General features: G+C 41.0%; 6 protein-coding genes and 1 long non-coding RNA gene across 7 annotated transcripts; 3 read left to right on the forward strand and 4 right to left on the reverse strand.

Moving 5' to 3' along the window:
- Nucleotides 1–244: 244 nt before the first annotated feature.
- Nucleotides 245–8,067, reverse strand: LOC145712222 (uncharacterized). Its single transcript, XM_081789907.1, has 8 exons — nt 7,259–8,067; nt 6,767–7,220; nt 6,253–6,703; nt 5,777–5,999; nt 5,538–5,651; nt 3,758–4,842; nt 465–3,575; nt 245–414 (listed from the first exon to the last, which is right to left on the reverse strand). Exons 1-8 carry the CDS (start codon nt 7,435–7,437, stop codon nt 245–247), a joined length of 5,787 nt encoding a protein of 1,928 aa, XP_081646033.1. The 5' UTR covers nt 7,438–8,067.
- Nucleotides 8,068–9,138: 1,071 nt separating this feature from the next.
- LOC145712223 (uncharacterized) lies at nt 9,139–10,033 on the reverse strand. Its single transcript, XM_081789908.1, has 3 exons — nt 9,948–10,033; nt 9,344–9,529; nt 9,139–9,299 (listed from the first exon to the last, which is right to left on the reverse strand). Exons 1-3 carry the CDS (start codon nt 10,009–10,011, stop codon nt 9,139–9,141), a joined length of 411 nt encoding a protein of 136 aa, XP_081646034.1. The 5' UTR covers nt 10,012–10,033.
- A 4,670-nt stretch (nt 10,034–14,703) lies between these two features.
- LOC145706521 (uncharacterized) lies at nt 14,704–15,206 on the forward strand. The gene is made up of 3 exons (XR_014134693.1): nt 14,704–14,764; nt 14,838–14,901; nt 14,947–15,206. It is a non-coding gene; the product is annotated as an uncharacterized LOC145706521 (long non-coding RNA).
- LOC145706451 (ornithine aminotransferase, mitochondrial-like) lies at nt 15,131–16,599 on the reverse strand. The gene is made up of 5 exons (XM_081783862.1): nt 16,332–16,599; nt 16,123–16,287; nt 15,818–16,078; nt 15,536–15,776; nt 15,131–15,492 (listed from the first exon to the last, which is right to left on the reverse strand). The coding sequence occupies exons 1-5, from the start codon at nt 16,563–16,565 to the stop codon at nt 15,158–15,160; spliced, it is 1,236 nt and encodes a 411-aa protein (XP_081639988.1). The 5' UTR covers nt 16,566–16,599; the 3' UTR covers nt 15,131–15,157.
- Nucleotides 16,600–17,647: 1,048 nt separating this feature from the next.
- LOC145706480 (uncharacterized) lies at nt 17,648–18,671 on the forward strand. Its single transcript, XM_081783898.1, has 3 exons — nt 17,648–17,862; nt 17,936–18,110; nt 18,151–18,671. Exons 1-3 carry the CDS (start codon nt 17,791–17,793, stop codon nt 18,588–18,590), a joined length of 687 nt encoding a protein of 228 aa, XP_081640024.1. The 5' UTR covers nt 17,648–17,790; the 3' UTR covers nt 18,591–18,671.
- On the reverse strand, nt 18,654–19,485 carry LOC145706499 (uncharacterized). The gene is made up of 2 exons (XM_081783919.1): nt 19,052–19,485; nt 18,654–19,008 (listed from the first exon to the last, which is right to left on the reverse strand). The coding sequence occupies exons 1-2, from the start codon at nt 19,461–19,463 to the stop codon at nt 18,887–18,889; spliced, it is 534 nt and encodes a 177-aa protein (XP_081640045.1). The 5' UTR covers nt 19,464–19,485; the 3' UTR covers nt 18,654–18,886.
- Nucleotides 19,486–19,685: 200 nt separating this feature from the next.
- Nucleotides 19,686–22,065, forward strand: LOC145706409 (uncharacterized). Its single transcript, XM_081783811.1, has 6 exons — nt 19,686–20,028; nt 20,070–20,678; nt 20,722–21,026; nt 21,069–21,214; nt 21,257–21,529; nt 21,571–22,065. Exons 1-6 carry the CDS (start codon nt 19,823–19,825, stop codon nt 21,967–21,969), a joined length of 1,938 nt encoding a protein of 645 aa, XP_081639937.1. The 5' UTR covers nt 19,686–19,822; the 3' UTR covers nt 21,970–22,065.
- The last annotated feature ends 377 nt before the right edge of the window (nt 22,066–22,442 follow it).

Below are 22,442 nucleotides of genomic sequence, written 5' to 3' on the forward strand. Positions count from 1 at the left end.
TTTCTTTCTTTTCAAGGGCTTACTATCGAAGAGTCTTTTAAACCTACTTATCCCTTATAGAACAAGGTATATTTTGATGTATAAAAAGCTTTATCTAATGGTTAACCTAAGGTTATACTAAGGGCATGCGATTTAATATAAGAGCAGCATGCATTCTAAAAGATCAGCATCTGATTTATCTAAGATTGTTCATATATACCAGTAGTAATCAGGTTTCTGCGAAAAACCGTTTTTCTCAAGTTTTTCATAAGCCTTTCCTATAAGAGCAAATTGTCTTTCCGCCAACGACGGAGCATTGCGGAGCACATTGCCCGATTCCACTAGACGGTCTCATCCCAACTTGACGACCAGACGTTTCGGAACCGTTCTCGTTGAAGCAGATGCCGAGGGATTGGCAGAAAAGAGCAGAAGTCACTAAATAAGGGTACTTTAACCTATATTTCTTTTTTAAAAAAGGGATTTACCTTGAGAGCTTTGTGAGCCTCCAGGAACTTTAGCGCCGAAAAAGTCACGTGAGGACCTATCCGATGTATCAGCTTTTCCAACAGTAGATTGATCAGTTGTTGAGCTGCTCGGGTTAGAAGAGGAATAAGATGACCCAAGATTGTCATTAAAGATCTGGAAAGGCACCTTCTTCTGAGGAGCTTGATTGTAATCGCCATTGAACTCGTTGTTCACATTATGCACGAGCGGCTTGGGATTACCCGCTTGCGAATAATTTTCAGGGATGATCTTGACATTTGATGCGGATAGTGGTGGTCTCATCCGACCATTTACATTTTCTTCTACTTCAGACGCAACGGGCTTTTCCGGGCGATGGGAAACCGATGGGCGAGTGATCGAATTTGGAGTCGAAGAATCTGGAACGACAGATGCTCCGAGGTTGAGGTAAAATGCCAATTCGGGCGGCAGATCCTTATTCTGTAATTGCACATTTTGATTGACAACGGGTTGATGCTGTAATCGGCTTCCAATGTAAACCTTTGAATTCAGCCCCAGTCGATTTGGATCAGCAAAAACTGGGTTTTCTCGATTCAAAATTTTGACCCTAGAATCATTGTTGATTTCAGCAACTTCGGAATAGGAATTGACAGAAACTTGTTCTTTACTGAAAACTTGATCTGTTATCAGGCTCTGTTTTCCGGGAACAGCGTAAATCGGATTTTGTCCACTCAAGACTTCAGCTTTGGAATTCGGGAATATTGCGGAACTCTCATTTTCGCGTGCATTATTTATAAGATTCTGTACGTTTTCAAATTCAGCAGGGGTTACTGTTGCCAGCTCGGATTGAATGGTAGGTACTGTATTTTGAGAAGGAGCAGCTTCATAAGTATGCGGATTACTGGAGCCCATCCAATTCTCGTTCATTTGAATAAGCTTTAATGGATTGTCGCCTTCTATCCGCTCAGGGCTCGCGGCCTCGTTGACCTGCCGATTCTGTTGCAGAGTGAGATCTTCTGAAGATCCCGATTCGTATGCGACAGGATTAGTCGAAACTGCACTTGATATGGTTACTGTATTTTGAGCAGTTGGCCTGAGATTGGCGTTGTGGCTGTTTTCTGCGGCGAATTTTACGTCCTCGGCGGTAAAGATGGGAGAATTTACAGCCAAAAAGTCCGCAGCGCTCGGGGATGAAGAAGTGTTCAGAATCGAACCTGGCTGACTTTTGCTTGAACTTTGGAGAACTGAGGACTGTTGTTGACTGAGATCATTCTGGAATGCTGGTTGGTGAGATTGAGAATTGGTATAAGCCTGGATAAGGTTGGATTTTGATTGCTCGGCAGATGGAACTGGGGCCGTAAAACTCCTGTCACTTTGTTCCAAAACGTCACTTTTCGGAATCATATTCGCATGATTTTCTCGTTCAGATTGTAATCTAGCGTTCGCTTGTTTTTCCTCAGCGTCCATCCTGTTCTCTTCCAAAACACTTCCATCTATCGTCTTCCCAGAAATCATCTCTTCATATTTTGACATGATGAAGCGTTCGTGAGCTTGTGCAACTTCTATTTGTGATCCTGAAAAGCTGTCTTGCACAGAAGGGCCTTGATTGAGATTATTTTCTTTAGTGGTTGAGATTTCAAACGGCTTGGTTGTCGGAACACTGCTTGGTTGATCGACGTTTTCAGGGGTTAAAATTACCCTGTTTTCGTCGGTTTTCTTCGCAGCAGATTGAACATCATCATTCATATTCACTAGATTTGATGATGATTGAATAATCTGTTTAAAACCGGGTTCTTCTGATTGAGATCCCTTTTGACCGAGTTCTGCAATCATTGATGAAGCAGATGATGGCTCATTTTGTCTATTTGTTTCAATGGCTCCCAAGTTATTATTAGAGCTAAGCTTGTTGAGACGACCCACCGTCTGAGTACCATCCACTTTATAGCGGTCGCCACTATTGGTTTTAGAATCGAACAGCGAATTCGACTGACTCGAACTTGCGTCGTAGTCGCTGGGCAGAAAGTTGACGCTAGTTGACATCATTGTGGCGGAATTCGGCGCCTGTGTAGCGCCTAAGCTCAATAAATTTGACGCTGATTGCGTCTCGTATTTCGATCCGGTGTTTTCAGCAGCTGAAACGATCTGTTGAGAAAATAGGGGATCGAGTTCCGTTGTAAATTGTGAAGCGACAATTTCACTGTTTAAAGTACCGGGTTGTTCCTGTAGCTCCGTAAAAGGAGCTGAAAATGGATTTAGAACAGTCGCGGAAGATGGTATTTTCGAAGCGTTGGATAGAATCGTTTGCCTTTCCGATTCATCAGCCGCGGATGATGAGATTTGACCTTTGACCGGATCTTTGTGGAAATCTGCATAAGCCCCGTTTGTGCGCAGAGCATCGAGTAATTCAGGAAGGCGTAAATCGTTTAGAAGCGCGATATCAGAGCCTTCTGCGTACGCGCCAGATTTTACGGCGGAAGTGAGATTTTCCACGGGCTCTGATTTCGGGATTTTTGGATTTTCAGCATTTGAATCGTTTGAAGTTTTCGTAGAAGTTATTACAATCGATGGAGAAGGAAGAAAACTTGTTGATTGGGCATTTTGAAATTGTTGCTTGGCAGCCAGCTGACTGTAAGTGGCACTTTCCGGCGGAGAATTAATTTCGAAAGGAAGAGAATTTGCGTCATCCCCGCGTTCATCGATCTTTTGCTCAGAAATTTCAGTCTTTTCCAGGTGGCTTTCTGCTGTCTTGTGGTCTTGTAAAGAACTGCCTGTAACAGGCGGAGAAGAATGCTGCTGCACGTGTGAAACAGCGTCGGGGAGCGCATTGATGAGGTGATTTTTCAGCTCTTCAGGTTTCTGTTTAGAACGTGCTGGAGTTACGGAGCTACTTATTTTTACGATCTGAGTATTTTCCCTCTCAAGTTCGAGAGCAGCCAGAGCACCAGCAGGACTCTCAGATTGCGAACTAGATCGAGATAAGCCAGAGAGTTCATCGGCAGTGATTTCACTTTTCCGATTCTGCTGAGCGGTCGGAGCTTTGTGGGACACCGGATGTTCCCACTCGGGGGAAATGACATCTGGCTTTGTTTTCAAAACGCTTGTGCTCGTCATTTTCTTCTCAGGCGAAAGAGTTTCTGAATTGAGAGCATGAGAAGTTACAAAATTTCTAGAGTAAGTTGCAAAAACTATAAGTGCGCGACAAAATGCTAGAAATATATAAATTTTAACAAGTTTCATATATTCGATAATAATCAACCAAACACTCTACTGCAATTTGTGCATTTGTGACTTCATGATTGTGCAAAAAAATACTCACCTCTATGGTAAAGCAAATCACGTGATTGACCGTGCTCAATTAACTCCTCATCTTGGACATCTCCTCGATTTGACGCCTCAATTGGCAGATTCGAGTTAATTTCATCCTTTCCGATATTTGACGATATTGATTCTGTCGTGTGCCAAAGGTCACTCGATTGTGATTTCTCAATCGGCTCGTTCGTTTCATTCGTTTGTTCAATTGCTGGAAGTTCTTTTTCAAATTGGCTCTTTGATGCTCCTGTCGATTCGGAATCTGATGATGGCGATGATGATGATTTAGAACTTATTGATGAAATTTCTTCTTTGAAAGATGGAGCTTCTGAAGCTGGAGCATTGTTTTGATTGATGATGAGCTCATTTTTAATGTCACTGGATGATCGAATTTCCGCGTTGTTATTTTGATGAATTTCTTGAAAGCCCCCGTCGCCAGCAGAGGTGTCAGCGTTTTGGGTAAATAGAAAGGCTTTTAGCTCATTTAAGGGCTTTAGGTACGCTTCCTTTGTTTTGAGTTCCAACGAGTTGGAGTCAGAGGAGATCGGGGAGCTTGCATATTCGCGTATTGCTTCATTTAACAAATGGATATCGTCATTAGTCAAGAAGTTGTTCTCTTCGCCATGATTACTCTTAAGAATTTCCGGTGTACTTGTTGTTTCGGGAAAAATCCCTGACCCACGGGTCGGTTGCTTATTTTCGCTGACTGATTGCTTCAACCCAAGACTGGAAAGTAGATCTTCAGATACAGATGCCGATTGTTGATTTTTGACAAGTGGAAGAGCTTCACTTTCATCTTTCGCCAATTCTAGCGCATTCAAGATTACGTCATCGCGATTACGATTATGATCAAGTGCAGCACTTTCAACTTCACTTGTGTCCATGTAATCGAGCTCATGAATTAAGCCGGAGAGGATGAGCCACTCCTTCAATGATATCGGCTTAACTGTCGGAGAACGGATGATGGTTTGATCATGTGATCCAGTGTTGATTGAGCCAGACAAAAACGTGGTTGAAATTTCATCGCCTGCTTGGGTTCCATCTTCTTGTCCAAAGATGCCGGAGAATCTTTCTTGCTTGCTAACGGCATTTCTGAACGAACAAAAAAATTTTTTGACGGCATTTCTGGCTGCGTAAATAAAATTTTGCGGAGAATTGCAAAAAACTGTTTAGTTTTGCAGTTATGCGCAAATAAATAAGTTTGAGAGTGCACAAATAGTACGGATTCGCCTCGGAAAATCTCAGTCTGCGAAACTTGAGTTTGAAGTATGAGGTTTCTCATCCTCATATTATATTCGGCAGTTGCCGAGACAGCATTATCAAAGGAAAAAGCTAGTTCCTTTTTACGCAAAAGAAGATCCTACGATTATTACGGGGAAGATTGCATCCATTCGATGCTTCAATATGGATTACGCGAAACTTTAGTTGAATCGATTTTTCCGCACAAAAGTATCGTTGATGCTGTCAACGAAAGAGTATTTGAGGAAGATCCATGTGATTGGAAAGCTGATTGCAAAACATTCGTTAAAAACAGACCAACGAAACCGGGAAACTCCTTGGGCAGGTGTTTCGATATTTTATATAAAAAAAGTTTATTTGTGATTAATGATAAAAAAGGCGAAAAAAATTGAGAAAGCTAAATCTTGACATAAACTACGAAATATCAATCGAAATTCAATGCTCAAATCGTCATCCAACCGGCTCGTGGTTTAACATTTTTCACTTGACCAATGGTGGAAATTACGGCGCGTTCTGATCAAAAAATTCCTGACAATTAATTCTCTCACCTTGGTCGTTTAGAGTTGGACATCAAGTAGCTCCCCAGAATTTCATTTTGCAGTTTTTCATTTTTCGTCGCCATTTTGAGCACCAAATCAACCTCTCCATAAACTCGAGAATTCCTAAAATTTCATAAGACAAATTGCATTTTCCCAAAAACTGAAAAAGAAGGTAAGGAAGGGCGTTTTTAAATTTGCCCCAACAAAGCGCGCGAGCCAGCTTTGTTGTAATCCGGTTTGGAGCTCACCTGGCTTCAGTCTCAGAAGTTCCATCCTCTTTTGGTGCGTCAATTCCGCTCGCGCTCTTATCATATCCTCTCTTTTGAAGATTGTCTATTGAAACTAGCCGCTTCTTGCTGGATTCTTGATGGAACTCCGGATTTGGTGCTCCAGCGAATAAGTCATTACCGGATAGCGCTGGCGCGGATGAGGAGCGATTTGGGTCAACCACAGTCAGCAACCGCGTATTTTCTTAAACCAAGATCAATGCACGCAAAAGGTTAGCACCGCTGTCCCACGCTAGCGGTTACGTATAAATTCTTATCATACGCTTGATTATTCTACAACCGAGATAATAGCCCTCCGAATAATTATCTTCGTTTGAAACAAAAAAAAGTAGGACACTTTCTAAATCCAAATAAACCGCCTTTATTTTTAATGACCCTTGTCCCAAAAGATTTCGATATCGAAGGGGGTACCCTTAATTTCCTAGAAAGAAACGTACCTCGAGTATACATAGCACTTTGTTTATCTTGTTGGTCGGACACTTGGTGACCATTGTCGTCCAGTTGGCGTTGTTGTTCCTGCCAAGTACTGACTTGTTGATAAGCGGCCAGCTGGTTATTATCATCAGAGGCCATTACTCCTCCCTCCTGCCTCACTTCTGCCTTCTGAGGTGTCAAAATTGGCACTTCCACTGCTTGCCCGTCGTTTCTTACGTTTTCAAAGCTCGTGAGTTCTGAGTCATTTTCGGGCACTTCAAGAATGGTATCGGGGTCTCGCGGTCGCATATTTCCAGTATTGACATCTATTGATGGAACATGTGCATTGTTAGTGCCCTGTGCTTGAGTTGGCGCCACGGCGGCAGGCTCAAGAAAGGCTAAACCCTCATCCGTGGTGAACTGCACCGAGCTCACGTCCAGTTCAGCCGGGAAAATGACAAGCGCACAATCATCCTTGAGAAAAGTATTAGAGTAATTGCATTAAAAAGGTTAATGGGTTATTTTTCGTGAATTTACCTTGTCAAGACAGCCTGGCATTGCATCACTAGAATCCGCCTCCGAGTCGTTTACAATTTCTTCGAGATATCGTCTCAATCGAGTGAGTTGTTCTTCTGAAACTCCGTTCAGCAAAGACGGGGAGTTCTCAGCTTTCCAGGAGAATAAGGAGCTAGGGCAGCTTTTTGGACAATCCTGACGAAGAGCAGAAAATAGAACGTCCGTTCTTTGGCAATTTTTCGCGACGAAATCGCAGATGAGTTCTTTGATTTCACGTGTTTTATGCGTTGATTTATCTTTGGAGACTTCTGTGGTTGTTTTTTGCATTTTTTGCGGAGAAGGTTCTAGCGCGGAATTTGTTTTGGCAAATATTTCGGAAACTAGGTTTTTGAGGAATGTTGTGTAGCTTTCATCAGTGTTTGGCCCTTCATTTGAGCTTCGGTCGTTTGTGGATTGTTGAGCAGCATTAAGAGGACTAAATGGAGAGAAAGAAGAAGAGGGATTAAATGGTACCTTTGGGTATTTGAAGAAATCGGCAGTGGGGTTGTTTTGGCGACTGAAACTTGGCACATGGCTTCTAACTCGTCGGAGCCATCGATGCAATCTGCGATGCCATCGCAAATGTTGTCTGTAGTGACGCAAAAGTGTCCATCTCGGCATTGGAAGTCACATGGTTTGTCATCCGGACGCATGCTGCTAAGAGAGCATCTGGTCTTGCCAAAGGTGGACTTGGTGACTTGGCGGTGGCCCTCGCCATCGAGCGCGGTCAGCGTCAGTCGAAAAGTGTGGCAACTGTGGAGGTGTCCGATCGAAGTGTATTCTATTCTTTGGATCACCGAGATATTCACGGAGTGAGGCTAATCCCTAAAACGAACTGCCACCGGAATCTCGTGGCCCAAGCTTGAGTCCCGGCCACGTACTGAAGCGGCACCTTCGCGCCGCCGCGATTCGTGATATCAATCACTTGATCACGGGGTAGATAAAAGCCCTTCTGCTATTCTTGCGCGTAAATTACAGTTACAATTCTAGCTCACGTAACAACAAAAAACTTTGCATTTCGTCTGGAATGTTAATTGAGCATTCTTTCGAAAATATTACCAAAAATAGCAAGAAAGAAAAAAATCAGTGTTTACACTAGGGTGTTCTAATAATGAAAGCGTTCGGTAATATTTGCGGCGAGTAAAACTACCCACTCTATCATTGGCTATAATTTGACCGTAATTTTCTGGCAGTTCCCGTTTCGCCCAAAATCCCGGATCGCCCACATCCCGGATCGCCCATTTTCCTGGATCGCCCATTGTGGGCAAAACGGGAAAATGTGCGAATCAGGAAAATGTGCGATTCAGGATTGGGCAGAACGGGATTTACAAAATTAGAAAAGGAGCTCTTTATCCCTGAGTCAGGGGTCTAAATTGCAACTGTGAATTCGCTTTCGCTTCGCACAAAATATCAAACTCTCAAAAGCGAAAAAAAGCTAAAAAGTGACATTATTTGTAAAAAGGCAGTTACTTGTTGCTCTATAGTAGGGCGTCTGTAAGAATATCATAATAATTTTGATGTTTAATTCTTAACAACCATTCGTCACTTTGAAATTTTTAACCTTTACAAGTGCCGAATGTTACCTAACTTGAGATGGGCCATCTCAGATGGCCGACTTAAAGGGTTAATTCTGATGAACACAGTAGCCCTGAGCACCTTATTTGAAAGATAAGAGCTTGAACTCTCTCAGAGGCTTCGGGACCTTAGTTTGGGTCTTATAATTCCGCAAAAAATACATTTTAGGGTTTTCCTTCAGGCGTTAGAGATGGTCGCCTTATGTCTCACAAACCTTTGTGAACTTACCCTTTTATATCGACGTTTTCATAATTGTCAAATTTTTCTAAATCAATGAATTCTATTATTCTTGAAATAAAAATTTTTACCTCCTAAAATTTTCGCTTTTTTTCGCAATTTTAAAGAAATTTTCGCTTCGCACTGGAAGTTCGAATTCGCTTCGCTTTTGCTTCGCAAAAAATTTGAAAAAAAGTTTCGCTTTCGCACTGGGTTTTTGGCTGATATTTAGACCCCTGCCTGAGTATTATATCTTTTCTTCTTTCAAATAAAATCAAAACTCGATCAAATCTTCTTTGGAATGTCCGATTTCCAAAGATCAATTTCGATCGATTATCAAATTTCAAATTTACAATTGCAAATCCTGGTTTGCACACAAATCCCGTTCCGAACATTTTCCCGTTTTGCCCACAATGGGCGATCCAGGAAAATGGGCGATCCGGGATGTGGGCGATCCGGGAATTTGGGCAAAACAGGCGCTGCCTAATTTTCTCGTCCCAAGAGCCTCTTTATCTAGTTATGGGTTCGTGTTATCACCAAAACGCAGTGCTAAGAAAACCAAGCTACTGTTCATATTTTCGATAAAGATTGCTACGACTGTATAATTTATTTGTACTCCCGTTTCCTTCAAGCTCAAATTGATACGGCACCGAGTAGGAATTCCACTCCAGCTCAATTTTATGCTCCGATAACGCGTGCGCTCTCAAATTCTGAGGTGGCATAACTTGAAGATTTTTTCAATTTCAGATTTGATTTGTTGTTGTTTACCTTGCGTCGGGTAAAAACAAGCACCGTCTTTGTAGCAGCAGTATCGCTCGTGTTCGCACTCTTGCTTCGAGATGCCATCTTTGCCGCAGCGCTGGAGTTCGGCCAGGCTGGGGTCGGTGACTTCGCATGCTGCGTATTTTTTGCGCAGTCTCATGAAACCTTGCCATTTTCGCCAACGCCATCCGACTAAAGCGAGTTAGAACTGCTGATGTTTGTCATTTTTCTTCAATTTTAATCTTATTTTTAAGGATATACCGGCCGATTAATAGGCCCGAGACGCAAAACTGGACACGTTAGCGCTCGGGGGTTAAACCCGTCTTGTTCCATCAAAACCGGTCAAGGCAGGTGTCCAGGAACCCGATGAAAGAAACCGAGCGTTAAGGAGCGTGTGGTAGGTATTTTAAGGGATGAGTCGTTGAATTACGTTCTATCGCTTTTTGCGATAAAGCGCACGCGCACCTCATCCGACAGCTCTATAAGTGCTGATTATCCCAAAAAAAAAGCTCAAATATTTTTTCGCTCCGCAATCGAAATTTAACGCCTTATCGATTTAGCTCTCTGGGAGCCTCCAAGTTGAATGTTATCATAACATGGATATACTTACACAATGATCGACCACCAGCGCTATAATCAAATAATTGAAACAATAAGATGACCCACAAGCGCATGACTTTATCATTCTAAGTCTCTTTCAGGAGATAACTTTTTAATCCTCTTGGCTTACCAGAGAACATGACCTACATTTGTCTACCTGTGTAAGGCTCTTACACAGGGTACCCATTATAAGATCATGGTGAAATAGATGAAGAAGAGGTTTATGAAAATGAAAAATTGAGTCATAGTTTTGGTGAGGTTCAAAAATAAGGATATATGATCCGTTAAATTCATAATGATCTGAGAGAGCTAAAATTGGTGGTGCGAAATTCGTAAATCGAACGTGGGCACCTCTTTCTTGTCAATTTCAAAAATCAATTTCTTAAAAGCTTTTCAGTTACGGGGATAAGTCAATTTTTGACAGCTGCCTCAATTTTTGAAAATATTATAAAAGGGTTGTGATACTCTTTGGGTAAGCGAATTACCGGGTTTGAAAGTATCTGTCAAATAGTAAGGGGGCAGAGTTGATTTTTGGCATTTTCTCATGTTGAAAATCTCTTCGCCTAAACATTTGTCGAAATTACATTGTTTCACGGAAAAAGGGTTGAGAAGCTGATACTCTCGGAAGAAGAGAAATTGAACCGGACGGATTTTTAATGAACCAGCGACATTATTATATAAATATGAAAATTAACCTCCGGCGCAAAAACTGGATGAGTACAGGGTCTGCACTACAGACAGCGCTTATTTTGAAAACCAAAATCATCGATCTCTGTAGATCAGACTAAAACATCTTCCCTGCCAAAAGAATAATTACGCGTAATTGTCTCTTTTGGGGCGGATCCAGAATTTTTGAATAAACACGTGACAAGCAATTAACCCTTACTCCCTTTGAAAATGCCAACATCACCTTCTTACATCGATTTAGCGCTAGAATACACGCTTGAAAAGGTCGAAATGATTACAATTTTATCTCCTTTCCTGTAACTATCTCATTTTCCAATTCTTCCTGCTTCTTCAGAACAAACTCTCTTTCTCGAATAATCCTTTCTCTGTTTTTTCTTATGAAAAAAATTGGTAAACAAAAGCAATCTGTAATTTTCTATCGGAATTCTAGTTTTTGAGAAGACGTGCGGCGCGGATTTGAACGCGCGGCGCTTGACGTGGTGGCGCTAGGACGACGCGCGCCGCCGCGAAGGAATCATGAGATTCTTATTCATAAAAGCTCTTTTGGAATCTACATAATCAAGTTATGTTCTGAGCTAAGTGAATATTTGAAATGCTAACATGAAACTTGTCCAACATTTGAACCTTTTGGAAACTCAAAAAAGTTGTGTTACAGAAATCCCTGAAAAGAGATGACGTAAATTGACCTCTCGTGTTTCTTCAAGGGCTCGTTGTTTGCTTTGGTGTTATCTGTTTAGTCTTTTGTAGAAAGAATAGGTTTCTAGAGCTCCTTACTAAATCCAACTATCAGCTTGATAAGCGTTGATTACGAGTTTTTGTGGAGAGCAATGACGAGTTTTTTATGCTTTTTTTGAACTAAGGGTTTCAAAAGATTACTTGCTGGAAATTTTTCCGTCTCGACTTTGAGATTCTTTCTAAAAGAAACTCTGAAAGTCCCACTAACGAGTTTAGTTGTTTTAATTAAATAAGAGTTATTACAGCAAATTAAGCGCGTTTATGCGACTCTGCCGGCTGTTTTTGAAATCTGTCGAGAAGCAAAAATACGCGCCTGACAGGGCGATTATTTTGAATTTATCCAAAGGACCAAAAGGAGCCCTTCGTGGGAAAAATACGTAATGGAAGAAATATTGTGTCAGGATTTTGGCAGGTAGTGTATTCGAACTCAGCGGGGGACGATGCTGCTGCCTGGAATGGCGCCGGTGTAACTGATAGCGTTTCTGGCGGCTGGTGATAAGCTTCAAATGCATAACTTTAGGAAAGAGGATAATCTCGGACTTGAACCTTTTCTTGCCAATTATTGGAGCTTTTTTCTAATAGCCAGACAAAATCGTGCGGCGCGGCGGGGGAAACAATGTTATTCCAGGCCCCTTATCAGCCACGTAGATATTTTGATTGGATATATTATCACAAAGGAGTCTTGTAAGGCTTTGTATCTAAACCAATTTTACGCTCAGCGGGCCTTACTCCAATTTAATTTCGCGTGCTTGTTCTTTTTTACATTTTTTGATTTATCAACTTTGTTTTATCATCTGAAAATTGGGCATTGACTTGCCTCTTTAGGCTGATATTAGATTCAAATTTTGGCTGATAAGTTTAATTTATTCGTTAAATTTTTCAGTGGTAAAGAAGGATGCTTCTAATTTTCCCAATCACCGAATATTATTGATTTTTTGCTATACTAGTTTTTTCGCAATAATTATTAATAACGGAAACAGTAAACAATCCGTCAGTGTTAATGCTTCAGCCTTTATGGTTGATGACGGTGCTGCTGATGAAAATTGTGTTATAACAATTCTTTTGACAATTCTATTTATTCCGAAGAAAATTGCCAGATTTCTAAAAGAGAAAAGTATTTTCTGAATTGGCAATTCAGAATTGCACAAGTTGTTCCCTGCCGGGAAAGAGTATTGTATACAGTATAGGCTTCAGACTATTAATAATACAGCTCCTTCTGAAGCTGCTCGATCAATCAAATATTCCACCTTGATCTTTTATAAGAGTAATCTTGTTTAGAGTACTCTAAAATATTGAGATTGAGGCTCAGTTTCGCGAATAAACGCATCGAGGCGATAAACATTGTAAACATATATTTTTTGATTAATTATGCAATATTTCGAGCAGCAAAACGACACGCACATTGTCGATAAAACAATGATTCAGATATAGATAACACTCCAGAGGAGACCTCAAAGAGAACGCTCACTGCAAATTCAGATGAGTACAGAAAGAACTGGGAAAAAGAGACGCTGAAATCAAGGAAGAAAATAATCAAAAATCGGATTTTTCGATGATCAAAGATGGTTGAAGATATGGAAAGGAAAGGAGTTTAGAACATTTTTCTAGCGACAAGAATGGTTCAAGATTGTTTTATCAAAATTACAGTAAGGGTAAGGATCTTACTGTTAGGCTTTTGTAGGGGTCCTATCTTAGGGGTAAGGGGCTAACCCTAACCCTACCTTTGGGGAACTCAGATTAGTAAACAATATGAAGAAAAAGCTCATAATTATGTGATATATTCATAGAGGAAAGAACCTCTTTATCAAGTAAAACTCCTGAAAAGTTTATGTCAAGAACTCATTTCGACGCAAAAATGCACATTTTACCAAATGTGCACCATCAGAAGCGAAGACGGAAAGCTAGATTTTTATGGCCAAACAAAGGTAGTAGTACCAACTCGATCTGATTTCATTTTCCGCCTGTACAACTCATTAGACAGGAGTTAATAAAGGTCTCATACTTTCATTAGCTTCGCGACATGTTTGTGACAATATATTTGTCGGTCCTTTTCATTATCGGTTTATTGGGAAACAGTCTCGTTTTCTTCGGAATGGTCCTCAATCATTCGCAGATGGTGACTGCTAGCCATGTTTACGCGATTCACATGGCCTTTGCCGATTTACTTCTTATACTTGTTCTTCCGCTCAAGATTTCCCAGTACTTGAATCATGAAGGAAGGGGATCATGAATTCAGAAAACGGCAAGGAAGCAGTTTTGATCCTGAAAACAGAATGGTTATTTGGAGCGACCATGTGTAAAATTGCCAACGCAACAACAAACGTGAATTTCATCGTGTCTATTTTCTTTCTGACCCTGATGGCGGTGGACAGGTACATCGCCATCAAAGGAAAATACAATCCGATTGTTTCCAGAAGACGTCCTATCGTTACGCACTCGATTTCGGGCGCCATCTGGCTCATTGGCATCCTCATATGAAAAAGGCTCTCGATACTTAGACTTTATAAGCAGACAGCGTCAATGTTTTTATGCAAAAAACGTTCTTCGAAAACCCAAATAAAGCTCTCCACAGATTCTTAATACAGATCTCCATCCAAAGACGCGCATTTGTCGAGAAGACTGGGGTGCAATTGACCCCTATGTTATTGGAAATTTGACAGAATATGAGCAATCAAACTGGTACTATACTCCTCCTTGATTTCATTTCATTAATGTTCAGTGGTTTGTCCTCAGAAAAGACTTTTCTCAGCGACAAATACATGACGACTCCAAGTCAATCATTTGATGATATTTTCGGAAATACGACTGAATTCCCAGACTGCTCGGATAAATGGTGGGAGAAAGAGCCCGATATTGCCAAAATTTGCGATGATTTTCTGACCTATTGTCCCGAAGAAGTCGAAGAAAACTCTTGCCGGTAAAGGACAATCAATCTTCCAGCTTTCTTTAAAATTTTTAGGGGAACAGCAGACGGCATCAACCAATGTATTTGTCCTGTTTCAACCAGATTTAGATACGTAAGAATGATCAATTTTAGCAAAAAAGATCGAAAATTCAGTACGTGGTTTTCGTCTTCCTGACCTGTTTCGCTCTCCCCGGCGGTGTCATAACATACTGTTACTATAGCTTCATCAAGCAAATTACCAAAGTTCACAGGCTCGTTCGTAATTCTGCCGGGATGACGAACCAGCATCAAGAAGAAATTCAAAAGCTTGTGTCTGTCATAGTTTTTATCATTACCGCCTTCTTTCTTACTTGGGGTCCTGTTCAGATATGAGTTCAAAAATATGGCTTTTTCTTTTGAAAAATTGCAATTTTTGAACTCATTCGAAGATTATCAATATTCTTCTTTATACAACAACATTGCAGTCTATTTGCCATGGATCCTGTCGATTTTTGAAACGGGTTTTGCGATTATCCGTCAAAATTTTAGATACTTAAATTTTCTTTTCATTCAAAAACCCGAAACAAGATGCAGTTAAAGAAGAACCTGATCTGGATCTCATGTGCCATCAATTCAATAATCTACATATTCTCAACAGGTACACAAGTTATTTCATCTGACAGTATTCGAACCGCTTTTCAAGGACACAAGAAGAAGATAAAAGCCTTCTTAGCGAAGAAATTCCGCAAGAAGGGCAAGAAACCAACAAGCGACTACGAGACAACACCGAATACCCAGCGAATGACAATAATGACAAACTCGGCGGTCGGAGAAGAATCTGTGCGGCTCCACTCGAGGCCGAGCAGTGGCCGAGATTTTAGATGATTTTTAAATTTATTGCTTCATTTTTTTGTTTACAAAAACGATCGAACAGTAGTGTCAATGATATCAATACATTCAGTCAATTGCTCGTCGTTTATAACAAGTGGCGGTGCGAATCGGATAATATGGCCGTGAGTGGGCTTGGCAAGGAGGCCATTGTCTTTGAGCTTGTAGCAAATTTCGGTAGCATCGTAGCCTTCGTTGATGACAATCGCATTTAGCAGTCCTCGGCCGCGAACGAGGGAGACAATTTCTTGGGGGAGTTTTGAGAGCTCCTCGCGGAGAACTTCTCCTTTTCGGAAGGCATTTCCAGCCAGGTCTTCGTCGACGAGAACTTCAAGGGAAGCCTTTGCGACTGCGCAGGCAACTGAAAGAACTAATGAAGTCTCGATCCTAGAAAAGACTCGTACCTGGGTTTCCTCCATAAGTTGAGCCATGCTCGCCAGGACGGATAGAGAGGATCGTTTCGTGGCTACCAAGAACGGCTGAGACGGGATACACGCCCCCGCTGAGCGCCTTGCCCAAAATCAGTAAGTCTGGTTTTACATTTTCGTAATCAACAGCAAGCATCTTTCCAGTTCTTGCAAGGCCGGTCTGAACCTCATCTGCGATCCAAAGGACGTTGTATTTGTCGCACAAGGCTCTGACTCCCTTACAAAAAAATTATGTCAGAACAACTCTTTGCTACAAACCCGAAGATAGCCATCATCAGGAACAACAACGCCAGCTTCTCCTTGAATCGGTTCAACCATAAAAGCAGCAATATTTGGATTTGCTTTGAATCGTTCTTCAAGCGCCGCCAAATCGTTGTATGGAACGATGGAGAATCCCGGCATCTTTGGACCAAAGTTCGTGAAGCACGTTGGATCAGTTGAGCTAGAGCAGGCAGCTAGAGTTCGACCCCAGAAGTTCTCGGCGGCGAAGATGATTTCTGCTTGGTCAGCTTCGACTCCCTTTTTTTCTCGAATGATTTGGATAAATGGCGGGGTTCTCTTACCTTGACTTCATAAGCCCACTTTCTAGCGATTTTACAAGCAGTTTCACCGCCTTCAACACCTGTGTTCATCGGAAGAATTCGATCATATCCAAAGAACTTCGTGACGAATTCGGAATAAGGTCCCAATTGATCGTTAAAAAACGCACGCGAGGTCAAGTGCAGCGTCTAAAATCACCCTGAAATCATTACATAATCCGATCAGCTTTTACCTTCATTTGCTGAACGGCAGCATCAATAATCTTTGGATGACAGTGGCCCTGGTTCACAGCAGAATAAGCAGAGAGAAAGTCGAAGTATCTTTTGTCCTCCGCGTCCCACATGTAAACCCCTTCAGCTTTTTTAATCGCGCATTTGATAGGGGCATAATTTGTGGCTCCAAATGCCGCTTCCTTTTCAAAAAGCTCGGCGGAGGAAAGCTGTCTTTTTAGTGCATTTCGTATCATTCTGAAAAAGTTCTCTTTTTTATTGACTGTAGTTCTCTATGATTGCAAAAAGTTGAAATCAGATTTGAGATTCTCTCTCGTGCGCGAATCCAAAAGAAAAAAATAAAATCCAAACATGTCTCAAAGCAAATATGAAGACAAGTGTTTACGGCGAATTTTTATGGGCCGCCGATCAGGCTCACTTTTCATGTCCTTCTGAAAAAGGCTTGGGTTCTTAGACAGGGCGTGAATTCTCTAAGCAAGGAGGGGATTTTCAGACAGAAATATTTTTCTCAGGCACTCGTGGCCAATCCCTAAAGTTGTGACACTTTTGGAGTGATAAGAAGCTGCGAAAAAGGTGTTGCGCGTCTCAATTTGGAAGTGGAAGAATATGCCCGAAATAGTCGTACCAAGTTCAACTGGCCTTTGATTTTGAAAATAAAATATTCAGGATGCTGATTCTAGAACTTCTTCATTTATTTACCACGTCTGTTTCCGTCTGAATAATTTAAAAATTCTCCAGAACCGCCGGAAGTTTCCCGCATCCAATCAGCTCTCAACTTTCTCCATCGACAAAAAACTCTCGCTCCGAGGCAGATCAAACCGCGCCCGGAGCAAGAAAATAAAAATGGAACATGTTTCGCGCTCCTTGTTGTACCAATTTTTCAGCCTTGGTTGCGAGATGATTTTTGTAATAGAGCAGAGGCTAAAAGACTCGCAAATTGAAGAAGAAAGAAGGCAGAAAGTCTTGAGAGAAATCGTCGAGAGATTTTTGTCCGAGGAAGAAATTTACAACTTGGGAAATTTCAAAGAACAATTCACGAAAATCGCGCATTGTACGACGATGAAATTGAACCCCGTATCAATGGCGAAGTTGTTTGATCTGATGACGATGGGTAAATATGAATTAACTTTTCCGAAAGCGCTAGAATAAACAAACTTTTCCTAGCTGTGAAGTATCAAGTCTTCCACTGCCGCAACCCTAAGCAAATGTATCTTTGCTTACTGAATCATTTTGAGGACCTTGAAGGAATTTGGTCAAATATAGTCCTCTGCAAACTTAAGTTTATACAGGCCCTGTATTACAGGGTAAAGGAGAGCTTATCCCGTTCGATTTTTGTCCAAATAAAAGAGCTGTTCAAAAGCATTGAAGACAGAAGAGTGAGAAAGTTTTTCACAACGAAAGTGGCTCCTATTTTCGGCGATCTTTCAGGAAGGGATATTCAGCAGATTGTTACTAAAGAAGATGTTCCCTAATATCTTTTCTAAAGCTGCAAAATGGACAATACTTCGGCGTAAAATCCTCAACGATTACCAGGTAAAATTTTGACCAGGAGCTGACGCTACAAGTCTGCTAAACAATAGATATAATGACTCTTTAAATTTTCCAGGAGCACCAGATCCGAGTTTCATTACTGTTGCGACGCGAGTTACAATTGGAAGACGCGCGTTTTGTCCTCAAGAGAACAATTCCCGACGGTTTTCAAAAACCAGGAACGACGAAATTTTACGGAGCGATGGAAGAAAGCGATCAAGTAACTTGGGCGATGGCTGGAGGCCCTCCAGGTTGATAAAACTAACGCTTTAGATCATAAAGTTGATTCAGAGACAGTTTTGGAAGAAGAAAAGGAGCTTCAGTCAGCGGAAGATTTCGCTGGAAAACGAAATTGGAAGCTTGGCCGAAATTTATACGACGAAGCTAGCCAACAACCACGAGTTCCTGAAGACGCACCGTCTGTTTTTGAAGCCCAAACTTCGATTTTGTCGAATATGATGTTCGAGGAAAGCAAAAAAGAAACTGCTGCTCAGTCGATGATCCAACTGTCCGTCTTACACGACGAAGCTGATGGCAAAACAGATCCAGAAGAGAAGCCAGAAAAACAAACAGTTCGTTTCGAAAAAGAAGGTGACTCTTGCCCGACCGTGAATTCCAAGAATGTCAATAGCTTCCATGTCCAAAAACTCATCAAAAATCTCCAAAGCGATGCTCAAAATGACAAACAAGCACCTGAAGACGATTTGCTAGCAATGATGGATGCTTTATAAATTATAATTTTTTATCACCGAAAATCTGCCTTTTATAATCCTTTCTAGTCAAAAATTTTACATGAAAAATATATTTATTGAAATATAATTCGCCATGTTTCATCATCAAAATAAAAAAATATGAAATATTATTGTTAATTTTACAGTTTTATACAAATTTATACAGTCTTATATGAACCGTGAATGAATGATTAAATGAAAGATGAAATGACATACTATGCGAATTTTTTAATTATGTGCAGTATAAGGATGTATCTACAAGTAAATATTACCGGTAAAGAAAGATTGAAAAAATATTAAATGAATAAGAGGCAGTGTAAAATAAACTGACCGAGACGAGGCGATTTTCGAACGTCCTTGGCTGTTTTCTTCTTTTTGGACTTCGATGCTCTTGGTTTCGCTACTGGAGGAGTACGATCTGAGAAAATTTCTTTTTTTGTTACAAGAATACTAAGAAGTACCAGTCTGCTCGTCTTCAATGACTTCTGGTACGTAATGCTCGCCATTGTTGATATCAATCTTTCTTTTCTTCGGGAATGATTTTTCAGTTGAATCTCCGCGCAAAAGAAAAAACTCTTTTTCTTTTAATTTCAGTATATCTTTGCATCGTGCCAGCTCCTCTCGAATTTTTTGTAGCTCTCTTTCGTACTCGGCGTGAATCGAAGATGCAAGAGCGTTTCGCTGCTCCTCTAGTTTCTGGATGACCTTTATTGACTCTTGAAGAATATGTGTAATCGGTGGAATTCCCTCAAAGCCACTTTTGATATGAATTTCGGTCATGGAGCCAAGCCTATTGTAGGCTTCAGTGAGCTTCTCGAGGCGCGTTCTCTCACTTCCGGTATTCTCAGCGGAAGATATTGCGGAAAAGCTCATCTCTCCGTTATTTTTTTTTTGTTTTGACCGTTTCAAAATCTTTGAAATCACAAAACTCATCGACGAAAAAAGTGCGCAAGCGCTATCAAAGCATCTTCAACGACAAAAACGGAACACCTTCATTTTGAATAAGAAACGCATCACCATCCTTGAAAGCTATTTTAAACCTCGAAAAAGGCTTTCTTCGTGCCCAAAAATAGACCACGCATAACACCGGTGAAAAGTGCAATGACAGCAGTCCCTGGCGTGTATTGCGACTGGCGGTGTATCCTGAGGCTATTCGCGCAGTATGCGTTCCACCAAGCTGATTCTTTCAAATTAGAAGCGAATCTTTTTGCTAGAAGGATGCTTGTTTAATCATGAGAACCCGGCGATTGATAAAAATTCCCCTCGGTGGATACATTTTATGCGCACTACTCGTCTTGAACTTTTACCAATTCAATGAGAACCAAAAATTAACAGAAGAAAGATCCGAAAAGCAAGAGAAAAATGAAAAGAAGATTTTGTTCTACACCGCCGTCAGGGATTTCGGCCTGCCAAGAGCGAGGCATTACAAAATGTTCAGGTAAGAAAACTCATAATTACGCCCTTTTTCATTCCTCTCAGGCGGCAGTTCCGAAATCTTTATGAAACCAAAGCAAATTCTTCAAACTTCTACTCTGAGATTTTCCTCGATAACTCTGGCTACAGCAGTACATTTATGAATTACGAGGACGAGTTTCCTGACACACTATACACGAGCAACATTCCAGAATCCTTCGCCATCGACGTCATGAAAAACGCCAACAAAAACTCACTCTTCGTGTTCATGTCCAACCACCAATTCGATATCACCGAACCTCTCATCGAAAAACTCAAAGAGCTCAAATTAGAAAACGACGAAATCGCCTGCTTGAATCGAAAGAACGAAGCAATGCTGCCAGAATCTCTCAACAACACAATCATAAGCCAGTGTCATTGGGACATCTTCGCTATCAACTCCAAAACTGCCGAGAAAATACGAGACGCGTTGATCGTTCAAAAAGAAGTGAAGAGAAAACAAGAGCCGGAGAGAACGATTTACGAGTATACTCAAAAACTGCTCAAAGCGGATTATCAAGGTCTCATGGTTCAAAATAAAACTGGTCGATCAAATGGATCTGCTTATTGGACTAGTCATCTGAACTCGTTTACGACCCTTTTGAGTTGTTCGATTTCGACGAAATTCAATTATACGTAAGTGAACTTACTCTTTATTCGAATGAATTTCGAACTTTAGGGATCACTCTTATCTATGGGAAGATTTCCTCACATACCCAAACGACAGCGCCCTAAAAGCCCCATTTGACTACGATTTGGACGCTCAAATCAACGAATTGCCGCCGCAATACCAACTCAACGACCCCCAAGATCTCATTCGCTACCTCCGACGGCCAAGAACCGCATGTTCCAAAGGAACAGTAGTGTCTTTTATAAAGTGCGCCCGCGGGGATTTCTTCGAACGAGAATGGATCCGCGACTATTATCAGAAAATGGCGAAGAAAGGAAACTTTGACTACAACATTTTCTTTCTTCTCGGAACAGGTGAGAACAGAACTTTGAATATTTTCTTCATTGAATTTTCAGGAGAAACGCTCAACGATGAAATAGACATGGAAGCGACGAAATATGACGATCTGGTCATCGGTGACTTCGTTGATACATATGAAAATCTTCCTCTGAAGACATTTCTTGGATTCCAGTTCTTTGCTGGTTTTTGCTACGGAAACAAGGTTTCATCAGCTTGCCATTTCATTTCTCAAGTTTTCTTTTAGAAAATCATCAATTTTCACGACTCCGACGCATTCGTCCTCCTCCCCGACATCGTCAAAGACTACAAGACAAATACAGAAATGAACAATCGAGAAAAGAAGCCTTGGGAACCAGATCCGTTTCTCTCCGATGAATCAATTTACTGCATAAAAGGGCAGAAGATCAATATTAGATTCAAGGATGGCGAAGCTTTTCCGGGCAATATGGTCGCGACTTACACTAGCAAATGGTACAACTGGATTGCTGATTGGCCTCCAAAATATTCTATTCCAGAGGTAAGTGCATTTTGAAATCATAGATGATGTTAACTGAGTAGTACTGTAATGGAAACTGCAATTCGATGGGTCCAGAAGCGGCAATGAAAATCTGGAAAGAAGCCCAGCGCACCAACCGTTACTCAATGCGAATCGAGGACAAGTTCTACCTCGGCATTTTACGAGTCAAAGCCGGAATCCCCAATGAAAATATCGTCGCCGTAACAAACATGCTCAAGATCGATCCAAGCATGTTCAACCTCAACGGTCTCCATCGATGCATGCACGTGAGCGAAGCGGAAATGTACGAAAATCCCGATGCGAATCTTCTCGAGTTGAAGAAAATGAACAAAACTTCGTTGATGAACATGCTTACTGATTGGTACATAAATGGAGATTGGACTCAGACGCGAAAAGGATTCTTATATGGCGGGAAGGATCATCTCCTGGCAAGACAATAGAATCGAAAATGATACATTTGCATATAGATAGTAACCAGATGTAAATTCTATATTTATTTATTTATGTTGAAATGAGAATAAAAAGAAAGAAAAATAAAAACGAGGGTTTTGATAAACGAGTGATTCTGTTTGATAAATGAAGCAATCAAGGAAGAGTCTTAAAGTCAGTTCTTATGAAGGTTTTCATTGATCTCCTCCGCTTATGTCATAAGAATAAAAATGAAAACCGTTCCTTCAGAATTCGAACATCGGCCAGTGCAAAAGCGCTGCTACAAGTTTGGCATAAAGGCAACCGCTTGGTATTTCCAGCTTCTTCAGCAAGACAACCGTAGCAAAATTGATGAGAGCAGTTTGAGATGTAAGCTCGTTGTCGGAAAATGACATCTTCAAAAAATATATTTCCTTGATTTTGGTGAGCCTTACCTGGATCGAATTCTTTGGAGCATATTTTACAAGTGCGGTCATCAATGCAT

The sequence above is a fragment of the Oikopleura dioica genome, chromosome 1 (assembly GCF_907165135.1).
Source record: "Oikopleura dioica chromosome 1, OKI2018_I68_1.0, whole genome shotgun sequence".
Classification (NCBI taxonomy): Eukaryota; Metazoa; Chordata; class Appendicularia; order Copelata; family Oikopleuridae; genus Oikopleura; species Oikopleura dioica.

Coding starts and splice junctions, on each gene's coding strand:
- LOC145712222 (XM_081789907.1), bottom strand. CDS start 7,437: ATGCGTCCGGATGACAAACCATGTGACTTCCAATGCCGAGATGGACAC. Junction 3,576..3,757: donor TGATTTGCTTTACCATAGAG/GTGAGTATTTTT, acceptor CTCTCAATTCAG/AAACTCTTTCGCCTGAGAAG. Junction 415..464: donor AGGCTCACAAAGCTCTCAAG/GTAAATCCCTTT, acceptor ACCCTTATTTAG/TGACTTCTGCTCTTTTCTGC.
- LOC145712223 (XM_081789908.1), bottom strand. CDS start 10,011: ATGCGCTTGTGGGTCATCTTATTGTTTCAATTATTTGATTATAGCGCT. Junction 9,530..9,947: donor CGCTGGTGGTCGATCATTGT/GTAAGTATATCC, acceptor AACTCGCTTTAG/TCGGATGGCGTTGGCGAAAA. Junction 9,300..9,343: donor TTGTTTTTACCCGACGCAAG/GTAAACAACAAC, acceptor AAAATCTTCAAG/TTATGCCACCTCAGAATTTG.
- LOC145706451 (XM_081783862.1), bottom strand. CDS start 16,565: ATGATACGAAATGCACTAAAAAGACAGCTTTCCTCCGCCGAGCTTTTT. Junction 16,288..16,331: donor CTGCCGTTCAGCAAATGAAG/GTAAAAGCTGAT, acceptor GGGTGATTTTAG/ACGCTGCACTTGACCTCGCG. Junction 16,079..16,122: donor AGTGGGCTTATGAAGTCAAG/GTAAGAGAACCC, acceptor CGAGAAAAAAAG/GGAGTCGAAGCTGACCAAGC.
- LOC145706480 (XM_081783898.1), top strand. CDS start 17,791: ATGTTCCCTAATATCTTTTCTAAAGCTGCAAAATGGACAATACTTCGG. Junction 17,863..17,935: donor AAATCCTCAACGATTACCAG/GTAAAATTTTGA, acceptor TAAATTTTCCAG/GAGCACCAGATCCGAGTTTC. Junction 18,111..18,150: donor GATGGCTGGAGGCCCTCCAG/GTTGATAAAACT, acceptor AAGTTGATTCAG/AGACAGTTTTGGAAGAAGAA.
- LOC145706499 (XM_081783919.1), bottom strand. CDS start 19,463: ATGAGCTTTTCCGCAATATCTTCCGCTGAGAATACCGGAAGTGAGAGA. Junction 19,009..19,051: donor CATTGAAGACGAGCAGACTG/GTACTTCTTAGT, acceptor AAATTTTCTCAG/ATCGTACTCCTCCAGTAGCG.
- LOC145706409 (XM_081783811.1), top strand. CDS start 19,823: ATGAGAACCCGGCGATTGATAAAAATTCCCCTCGGTGGATACATTTTA. Junction 20,679..20,721: donor TCGACGAAATTCAATTATAC/GTAAGTGAACTT, acceptor TTCGAACTTTAG/GGATCACTCTTATCTATGGG. Junction 21,215..21,256: donor GTTTTTGCTACGGAAACAAG/GTTTCATCAGCT, acceptor GTTTTCTTTTAG/AAAATCATCAATTTTCACGA.